The following is a 10,105-nucleotide window of genomic DNA, read 5'->3' on the forward strand; positions in this document are numbered from 1 at the left end:
GCGCTTGAACATAAACAGCAGCGCTGCGTGTAAACCCCCGTGGACACCAGGGCCGGGGCGAGATGAGCTGGCAGGTCACGTCTGCGGGTGGGGGCACGGGGTTCGGAGGGAGGAGCCCCGGCCGAGTCCCCATTTGTACTTAGGAGACCACGAGGAGAAGAAGGCAGACTGGGTAGGGGTCAGGGGCGGTCCTCTGGAAGCCTCCAACCAAGGTGTTTCCAGCCCAGTGAGCCCTGAACAAAGGCTCCTGGAGGTCTGGGCTCCCCCAGGCTCCGTGCAGCCAGCGGTCCTTCCCCTGTCCCCTGCCCATGCAGCAGAGCCCACCTACCCTGCAGGAGACCCTGACAGGCCAGAGACGAGAGCAGCTGGCAGGGGCCCGCAGGCACGTGCACAGGCTGGGAGTGGCCCTGGGCTGGGACATCGGTCACACCCACAGACTAGCAATGGATGCAGGGCCCACCGCAGAGCAGACAGCCCTGGCCCAGCCAGTGGGGGAACATTCTAGGGACAGAGGCTGTGACACCCAACTGTTGAGAGTGCCAGGGGAGCACCTCTCCTGAGTCCGGTGAACCCCGGAGTCCACGCCTGAGGTGGTGCCCGAAGGCAGCAGGGGGCGTGGCTTGCACGCCCCTCCCCCAACCCAAGCCAGGGACAGCCCCTCCACGGCCACCACGCGGGGAGGGGGCGGGGGGCTGGGCGGGGGAGGGGAGCAGAAGAGGCAGTGTTGGCCACGCCCCCGTCGTTCTGGGACCCCAGGCTGACCCCTCCCACCATCTCACAGTAAGCAGAGCCGGTCTGGGAGGCCGCAACCCTCAGCCAGTGGGCGTGGGGGTGGGGGTGGGGGTGGGGGTTGGAATCCCAGCAGGTCCTTCCCGACCAGCGGCGGAGACACGGGTGAGCCGAGGGGATGGGCCGGGGGGCGGGTGTCCACAGAGTCCTGCGCTGGGCTGGGCCGGCTGTGACCTGTGGGGCGCGGTCGCTGCCTGCGGGAGGGGAGGGGGCTGCGCGGACGGTGCGGGAGACCCGGTCTGTGCATCTCAGGAGTCCCGCAGCGGCCGCAGCGCAGAGCCTGCAGAACTCGCCAGCGCCAGCCCGCCCTGGACAGGGCCTTCTGGTAGGGGCTGCCCGACCCCTGCCTGTCAGCGCCAGGGGCAGACCCCTCCTGCCCAGTTTGACAAGACTGGCTCATCAGGGTTGGGGGAGGCAGCGGTGGGGGGGCGCCTTCACTTACCTCTGCTGTTGGCGGCGTAGAGGAGGCCCAGGGCCACCAGGGCGCCTGTCACCAGCAACAGCAGCAGCAGCAGCCCCCCCTCCAGGAAGCCTCTGTGCTTCTGTCCCGACCAGCCGGCAATCTCCACCATCCCTACTGGGCTTTCAGGCTTCCCCATCACCAAGTCTCTAGCCAGGGGAAAGTGCACAGCTGAGAAACCCCAAGGCCAAGGGCAGGGGCTGTGTCTGGCCAGGGTGGGGACACCAGGGCAGGGGAGATGTGTGAGGAGCCCCTGAGGCCCTGCCCGAGGCTGGGAGGCCTGATCCTAGCTGGGAGCAGGTGCTGGTCCTTGGAGGACGTTGGCTTTCCCATTGCAAGTCCACACCCGAGGACATTCGGGCGCAGCCCTTGTCTCTGGCTTGCAGCACCTACCCTGGACCAGAGTCTTTGAGTGCCCGAGGCAACAGTGGGGGGGGGCGGGTGCCCAGCGTGCCAGCCATGGTGGCAGCTCTTGCCAAGGTCAGTTTCTCCAAGCCCGCTCTCTGGAGGGAAGCCCAGGGAACCCTCTGCTTACAGCTGGAGGGGGGCCCTAAGGACCCAGCCAGCCCAGCTCCCATGGCTACTGCTGTGGAGCCTGCCGGGGGCTGGGAGAGGGAGTCCTGGATCTACGGGCCTGGGCACTGGGTCAGGAAAACCCTCTGGGAGGTGGTGAGAGCCCCTGGGTCCCCTGCCCACCTTTCCTGCCTAGAGCCCAGGAATGGGGGGTGGGGGAGACCAGAAGGACCTGCGCCCAAGCAGGCAGTGACCAAAAGACCAGTCAGGAACAGGCAGACCAGCTCCAGCGGTCACCTGGGGGTGTGCCGCTTCCGTGCCTCCCTTCCTCAAGGGACCGTGCCTGGTCCTTTGAGGGACCACGCCAGGAGGTGGGTGTTGGTGGTGGACACTCGGGGCTGCCACGGTGTGCAGAGGGGGCATGCTGCTTGTGGCATAGGCTCTGGGGTCTGGGTGTTCTCCCTTACGTAAGTGTGTGCACGCATGGGCCTTCTGTGTGTGCATGTGTGAGGACGCACACACGTGTGTGTGCGTGTGCAGAGCCCCGCCCCGGACAGCTGCGTCTGGGGCGGAGAACAGAGGGCTGCCCCTCCCCAAGGCAGACTCCGGGTCCTCGACGCCCACCACACCTCTGCTATGGAGTCCCAGCGCCTACCCTGCACCAGGCTGGGCGGGAGTTGGGGAGAAGCCTGAGGAAGGCAACCCTAGTCCTGCCTGGGAGGGGGACGGGGAGAGGTTCCTCCCTGCCAACACCAGGGGTCACCAGGCCCATGACCTGACTGAGCAGAGAAGCTGGGCCGGCTGGGGTCTCAGGATCCCCCGGGGACCTAGTCACCTCTCTCTGCACCCACTCTGGTCCTCCCCACCGCACCCCCAGACAGACCCCGCCTCAGGGGTTTTGCCCCTCCCCCGGATTCCTGTCTGCTCTCCCCTCACTCTCCAAAAGTCCTTGCTCAAGGTCGCCTTCCCAGTGAAGCCCTCCCTGGGCCCGCATTCACTGCAGCCGGGCTGACCCAGGCCGATGGCGGTTTTGCCGCTGGATGGCGATTCAGCCTCTGTGCCCATTCTGTCCCCGTTGTCCCCCTCCCCGAGGGGAATGTCTGGGCCATGGGGGCGGGGGCTCGGCCTTCCTGGGCCCCCAACACCGGAGTGGTGCCCGCGAGCCGTCCACCCCCTGCTGGCTGAATCAATCCAGCTGGACGGGTCTGAGCCTCGGCCTGGCCATCCGCGGCCGGGTCTCACCAGTGTGGTCCTTCTCCCATCGGAACTAGTGAACTCCCTCACTCCTGCCCCGTGGGCTTCCAGGCTAAGGCCGAGAGGTGCGCGCACTAAGTCTCCTCCCAAGGGCTGAGCGCCCAGCCCAGCGCTAGAGAATCAGGAAAGCGGTCTGTGGTGGCCGGCCAGGGAAAGGGGGTTCCTTCGGGGAGGAGAGCCCCGTGTGTGTGGGGATGCCTGCCCCAGGGTCCGGGCTGCGCGGAAAACCCTCTGCCCGGCCCCCGGGGGACAGGCTGGGTGCTTGTTGGGAGCACCTAGTGCTGCCTAGGGAAGCTGGCCTGTGGGCTGGACCCACACTTGGCTCACCTCCAGGTCACTCAGGAACGGCCGCCCCCCCCACGGGCAGGTCTCAGAAGGCTGGGTCGGGATGGCCTAGTGCTTCAGTGAGCGGGGGGCCAGGTGGGAGGGCTCCCAGGGGCCGGAGAGCAGTGGCTTCAGGTGGGGCCCCACTGAGGCTTCCGGCCTCCTTTGTGATGCAGGTGTGGGTTCCCTGGAGGCGGGGAACATCTCCAAGCAGAGGTGGGGAGTTCCATCTGGGTTTGGTGTCGGGGGAGGGGGCAGAGGGCCACTCAGGGAGCACAGGGCTCCCTGCGGTCCTGACCCCTCCTCCCTCCTCGATTCCACAGTCCAAAGGGGCCACAGGGGCGCTGGGAAGGAAGGCCAGACCCTTCTCCCCACCCTGCCCGAGACCCAGGGACCAGAGAGCTACGCTGGCCACAGGGGTTGCAAAGCCCCTGCTAGGGGATCTCATCACTTCCCTCTCTAGTGAGACTGGTGGGCTCCAGGGGCCATGACTGGTGGAAGTTTTGGAAGAGGTGAGGGTTGGGAGAGACCCTTCTGGACACAGAAGCATCCCAGTGCTTCTGGGAGTGAATCAGGTGCCCTGCTGATGGGGGCTGGGGACTCTGGGCAGAGCAGGTCCCGCCAGAAGCCAGCTTTCTGTTCTTCAGGCCCAGCTTGAGTATCAGCACAGTTCTGCTTCTGTTTCAGAATCCCATGGAACAAGTGGTCCCCCCAGGCCCCCGGGGCTCTGGAAGGGTGACAGGGTAGGGTCGTCGGTGCCCAGACCCTGCTCAGGCAGCCTCTCCTTTTGGCCCCACCCTGGGAGGAAGACAGCTCTGCAGGGGCGGTTACCAGACAGGACCCCCAGAGCCCAGGCAAGGCTCTACTCAGCCCGCTGTCTGCCTCCCGGCACCAACCCCATCCGAAGGTTGGGAACCCTACCCAGAGCGAGGAGCTGGTAGCCTGGCCTGGAGGCTGCCTGGGCTGCTGTCCTGGAATGGGAGGAAGTGGAGGTTGGGGGAGTAAGAGGCCAGGACGGCTCTTCCTGGGGCGCTTGGGGCAGGCCAGGGACCAGCCTGGCCAGCCAGAAACTGCTTCGTGGGGCGTGGTGGCCCTCGACTCCGCAGGCAGCTCAGCCCAGCCAGAGCGCCTCTCCTTATGCCACCACAAGCCTGCCCAGATGCCGATGCTGGCGGAGGGCTGGAGCTCAGCCTGCTTCTCCCACCCCAGCCCTGCTCAGGAGTTCCATCTGCAGCTCTGTCAGCGAAAGGCACGCTGTGAGCAAGCGAGGGTCCGGCGAGCCGAGGTGCTGAGCTTGTCCATTCTGGGGGTGGGGGCAGGCAAGCAAGACAGTGCTCAGGGACCTGGCAGCCAAGAGAAACCAGCAAAGGAGCTCCAGACCTCCAGCCCCAGCCAGGTCCCTGGATGCAGTGAGTCCCAGTCCCACTGCTGGCTGGGACACTCTGGAGGGTGGATTTTAATCCTTCCTCTTAGGTGAGCTCGGGGCTGGTGGACGCTCCCTGCTCACCCCTCCCTGTCTCTTGGACAAAAGATGTGAGATGTGAAGTTGGAGGCCCAGCCCACCACGGGAGTGGGGAGGGGGGTACCACCTCCCTTAACAACCTTGGGACCAGGGCAGGTCTAGGAGTTAGCCCCGGTCACTGCTGCTATGGGCAGGGAGCTCTTCTCAGGCCCAGCAGACACCTGCCCCTGACTGCTGGGCCCACCCCTCTCCTGCTATGACCCCCCCCCCCCCACCGCCAGGCAGGACAGTTGTGGGCCATCTGCTGTCCTCTGCATGGAGGCCAGCCCCATCTGGCAGGTGTCTCTGGGCTTCTGTAGGGCAGGATTCAGATCTCTCCTTGGGTCTGCCCATCCGTGCGGCAGGCAGGCATGGGGGGCCCGGCTCAGAGAAGGGAAAGGCTGGAGGAAGTTGGGCATTTCTGGAGCACTCAGAGAGCTGGGGTGAGAGTCCAGCCCGGGGGAGTCTCCCTTCTACACACCTTCCCAACACCTGCTTCCTGATGTTGGGCCTTGGGTATCCTGGCCAGGAGGGAAGGGGCTGGGGTAGTCTGACTGTCCCTGAGCCCCCAAGCCAACCCCAGTCAGATGAGAGGAGGGAGGCACAATGCCAGGCACAAAGGTGTGGCCAGGAAGTACGACGTGGGGCAATGGTCGCCAAGCTGAGGGCCGTCGGTGATGGTGTCTGGAGAGGCTGGGTCATCCGACTTCCAACTCTGTAGTTGCTACTTCCATGGTCCCTGGAGTTCCTTCTACCAGGTGCCTAACTGACACCTTCATGGCTAACGAGTGAGTCTATTAAACCCTCGCTATGTCAATCACTGGTGTGGTCTGTCTCCAAAGCGCCCCTGACTGATGCATATGTTGGTACCAAGAGCGGTCCGCATCACCAGACGCTCAAAGATGGATCTGGGGTCTGACTGCAGGGCTGTGTTAGCTGGGAAGGGAGAGTCATGGTGTGGGGTGATCTCCCCACGGGGGCTGTGGTGCGCCCACCGAATCAGGGGCTGTGGGAGCTCAGGTGCCACCGCACATGGCTGTTCAGGAAGTGGCAGTGGCCACAGGGGCCGTGGCATGGGGCGGCCTCTCCCAAACGTCCTGGAGCACACACAGGAAGAGAACGATGGGCTCGGGTCACGGCCCGGGAGTCGGAGGGCTCCGTGGCCCCCGAGAAGTCCCTGCGACAGGCACAGGGCTGTAGTGCGGGCTCAAACACGGCATTTAACTGTGAGCTGTGCAGTGACGATGTCGGCTGCACTTAGAGCCTCACCAACTTTCTAATGAAAAACTGGGGCACTGAGATGGGACCCTGGACCTCGGAGGGGCTCAGAGGAAGCGGAGAACCTGGAACTGCCAAGTCCTCCAAGCCCCTTTGCAGTGGATGCAGCTGGGCTCCCCAGTGGGTGACTTGCCTTTTCTTTCTTTATAAATCCTGAGAGCCTCATGGGCTTAGGAAGGAGGACGCTGGCTCTGTTCAACCTCCACTACCCCCTCCTTCACCCGTTGACTCTAGACCCACAGAAGGGATCTCATCTCAGCATCTTTGGGGTGTGGGGCTCAGGTGCGAAGCTGGTCCTGCAGGAACCGGCACATACACCCCCTAACTGCAAGATCCCGCAAATCCGCACTGGGACCTGCGAATTGTGTGTGGGAATGGAGTCAGGGGGTCGGGCCACGGTGGAGGGGGTACAGCTCTAGGCTGGGCTGGCCCTACTGCTGGGGGTATGCCCACCACGGACGCTGGAGCTAACGAGTGGGCGTACACCAGCGGCTGGCAGTGATGTCACCAGGCCACGTGGCTGTGCCCCCTCTGCACCGGGGTCTACCATTAACAAACTTGAGATGCCAGACCCTCCCTAGCAGAACCAAGCAGGCACCCAAAGGTGCAGGGAGGACTTCTCACATGTGATCGTGCACCGCCCCCCTCCCCTGCAGCCCCCAAGAGGGATCACGGGACTTATCTTCTCCAGGCTCTGGTTGTGATGAGCTGTAGGGCTGTGCGTCCTGCTCCTGAGCCATCCCTGCATTCCTGTGCGTGCTCCTCTGGGTGTGTGCCTGACCCGGGTAAACTGGTTTGTAGCTTCCTTTTGGTTGGGATCATGCTTTCTTCCACAAAGAACTTAGAAGCTTCTTTTTCTTGGCCTGGAGGGGTTTAGAGACATTTGGAGTTGACTGTTCCTTAAAGGTTGACAGGTTTTTCCATCTGGAACTAAGCCTGCTTTAGGGGAAGCTCCTGGACAACCTTATCTTTTCCTCCTTTGCAACTGTCCCGCAGAAGCTCTAGGCCTATTCTGATGAGTTTAGTTAAATATTTGTCTAGGAGCCAATTCATTTCATCCAGGCCTCAAAATTTATTTGCTCTGAGAAACATAATTTCTTATGTTTTTAATTTCCTGTTTCTGTTACTTCGTCCTTGTCACTTTAAAATTGTGTCTCTGCTGTGCCTGACATCAAGCTTTGAATTGCCAGGGTGTCCGTTTCAAACATCCCATCTGGAAAACGTGTGTCGCCAGCTGAGGACACGGCTGTTAGCAAAACGACCAGAGAAGGAAGTGGGCTGCCCACACCTGTGAGGTGCCCCCTCAGGAAGCTCTCGGCTATCTCGGTAACTGACTGCTTGTATGACCCTGCCTCTAGTCTCCCGAGACCCCATTCCCACTCTTCTGCTTCAAACTAGCCAATAATGAGTGACCCATGAAACCCCAGAGATCCCACCCTGAGACCCTACTAAAGGCTGAACGCCAGGTTCATGGTCTGTCCTGCCACGGGGCTATGCAGCCCCGAGCCCGCTGGGGACCTCCAGACGTGGGGGTGTAGACCTTTCTCCCAAGGGCACCGGCTGCCCTGAGAGCCGGCACAGCCGCGCCATCTGCCTGTCGGGAGGTGCACGGGGCTCACTGCAGTGAACTTGACGGCCCCTGTGCTTCCTCCGTCTTTCTCAATAGAGCCGCTGTTGGTTCATCTACTTTATTTCTGAAGAACCAGATTTTGTATTTATTCTTCTTTTGTTCCTAATTTATTAATTTCTGCTTTTATCCTTAATTCCTATCTCCTGATTTCCTTAGTTTTATTGTGTTTCTCCAACTTCTTGAACTGAACATGTACTTCGCTTTCTTTCCATCGCTTGGTAATCTGCTTGGGGCCGGACTTCCCCCGGCCTGCCGGGGCAGCATCCCACAAGTGCTCCTCTGCACGGGTTTTGTTATGATTAGTTCTTCAACTTTCTTTGACTTCAGCTGTGATCTCCTCTTGGACCCCAGAGCCGTTTCACACGAAGGGAACTCTTAAAGGTTGATTTATAGCTTTGTTGCCATGAGATGAGGTAACACCATCTATACACTATCACCAGCGTTTCTTGGTGTCTCTCTTCTCCGCGGAGTCTGAGCTACATCACTTAGGCCCACTGTATCCCGCGGCTCAGGAGCCCATCCAGGGTGGAATGGCCGGGGGGCCCACGTCCGGGCCTCGAGAGCATGGGGTCAGTGGAGCCGGCAGCCCAAGGATGCCTCCCTCCGGAGTCTGACCTTCAGCCTCCTCAGGCCACTGTGCTCGGGGTCTGCCAGCAGGCCACTCTCCACTGCCGTCCAGGCCTCTGCATAGCGCTGCTCCTCCAGGCAGGTCTGGCCATGGCACAGAAATGCCTTGGCAGTGGGGCCCCGACCTGGCCGCTCCCACAGGCTGCTCTGGGCTAGGGTGGGTGCCAGCTTGAGAGCCTGGGCAAAGGCCCCTGCGGCCCTGGCCCCATCCCCCAGGCTCAGCAGCAGGCGGCCCTGGGAGCACAGGTCCTCCACCTGCGTCGGGAGGTCGCGGTCCCGCACGTCCTCCTGGAGGACAAGGTTCAGGTCCTCCAGTGCCCGGTCAAACTCCTGCAGCTCAGCCAGACAGGTGGCCCTCAGGCGCAGGTGATGGGCACTGCTGCTCCCAGCGAGGACTGCCAGTGAGCAGTAACCCAGTGCTTGCTCTGGCTGCCCCGATTTCAGTAAGGTGTTGGCTTCCTGGGCTGCAGCCTGCACAGAGGGGACAGAGGGAGGCAGTGTGGGACAGCCCAGAGACACACAGGCCCCTCCCCTGCCCAGCTGGCCTCTGTTCTTGACCTGTGCAGAGTGCTGCCCACTTCCTTGGAGGGAGTGGAAGTACAGGGTACAGGGCACGCCCTGCAACCCCACCACCCTGGAAGCCCAGCTCTGATGGGATCCCTCTGGACTCCCCTCTCCTCCTCACTGTCCCCCCACCCCCAGCCCTACTGCTTGTCATCCGGTGACCTGCTCCCTCCTTCCTCCCTGTCTCAGCCCTTCTCTGCGGTTGTCTTCCCCAGAGGCCCACGGATGGGCAGCTGCCAAGGCTGCCCTGGCCCTGAGGGCAGGAGCCCGCACCGCCTCTGCCCAGCTCGGTCCCTGGACCCTCTCCTCTGCCCGAGGTCCGGAGGGCAGGGTCCGCGGAGCACGGCTGGGTTTCTCAGTGCAGGGAGCGGAAGACCCTGCAGAGCCGAGTCGGCGGGGAGAGGCTGCGCCGCCGACGGGCCACCCGCCCTAGCACCTGCCGGCACGACCTCCAGGGCTTGGGGTTCGCTGTGCTCGCGCCCCGCACTGGCGGCGTGGTACCGAGGGCTGTGGGGGGCGCCCCCCAGTCCCGACCTCTGAGGATGCCGCAGGGCGGAGTCCGAGGTCAGCGGGCACCGTCAGACCTCGCCCTTCCCTCCCTGGGGGCTGCCGGACCCCCGTCGGCGCGGCCCAGCCAACAGGCCTCCTCTGCCCCAGGCTCACTTCCTCTCCCGGGGATGGTGGACGTCCCCTCCCCCAGTCCACCCACAGGCCGTCCCCTCTCCCAGCCCCTCGGGTCTCCGGCGCCTGCTCTCCTCCAGAGCCCGCACTGGCTCCCCGCTGCCGGACGAGGTCCCGGGGCTGGCCTTCCCCGCTGTCCCTGTCCCTCGCCCTGCGGCGGGTCACACTCGCGGTCGCCGGCAGGAGGGCCGAGCCCCGCGCCCCTGGGACCTCCGAGCGCCGCCCGGATCTCGGAAGCACCGCCGCGGAGCAAGCGCAGTGAGGCCGGAGGGGCGGGGCGCGCGCCGGAAGCGGTGCGTGACCTCTCCGGTTGACTTCCGGGTCGGCCCGCGTCGCCTGGCAACGGCCCGGCGGGTCTCAACAGCTGCGGAAACCACCCTGCGCGCCGCCCCAGCTAAGCCCGCGTTCCCGCCGGGCCCCTCCTCTCCGCTCCGAGACCCCCGTCCGCCTCCTCCTCCTGTCTCGGACCCCCGCCCCGCACCCC

The 10,105-nt window shown here is 63.7% G+C and overlaps 2 protein-coding genes across 4 annotated transcripts in view; both read right to left on the reverse strand.

Annotated features, from left to right (window-relative positions):
* Positions 1-3,409, reverse strand: part of MMEL1 (membrane metalloendopeptidase like 1) — a 28,193-nt gene extending 24,784 nt beyond the window's left edge. For all 3 annotated transcript variants that reach the window (XM_032863205.1, XM_032863204.1, XM_032863203.1), the window contains exons 1-2: positions 3,344-3,409; positions 1,232-1,398 (exon numbers count right to left, since the gene is read on the reverse strand). In XM_032863205.1, coding sequence (XP_032719096.1) covers positions 1,232-1,388 — 157 coding nt within the window. In that variant the 5' untranslated portion in view covers positions 1,389-1,398; positions 3,344-3,409. The remainder of the gene's footprint in view (positions 1-1,231; positions 1,399-3,343) is intronic.
* Positions 3,410-7,330: 3,921 nt separating this feature from the next.
* TTC34 (tetratricopeptide repeat domain 34) overlaps positions 7,331-10,105 on the reverse strand; it is a 15,842-nt gene continuing 13,067 nt past the window's right edge. Inside the window, exon 9 of the mRNA XM_032863207.1 lies at positions 7,331-8,847. Within this exon, the coding sequence (XP_032719098.1) occupies positions 8,320-8,847 (528 nt within the window). The 3' untranslated portion in view covers positions 7,331-8,319. The remainder of the gene's footprint in view (positions 8,848-10,105) is intronic.

The sequence above is a fragment of the Lontra canadensis genome, unplaced genomic scaffold (assembly GCF_010015895.1).
Source record: "Lontra canadensis isolate GAN:19392208 unplaced genomic scaffold, GSC_riverotter_1.0 scaffold25, whole genome shotgun sequence".
Taxonomy (NCBI): Eukaryota; Metazoa; Chordata; class Mammalia; order Carnivora; family Mustelidae; genus Lontra; species Lontra canadensis.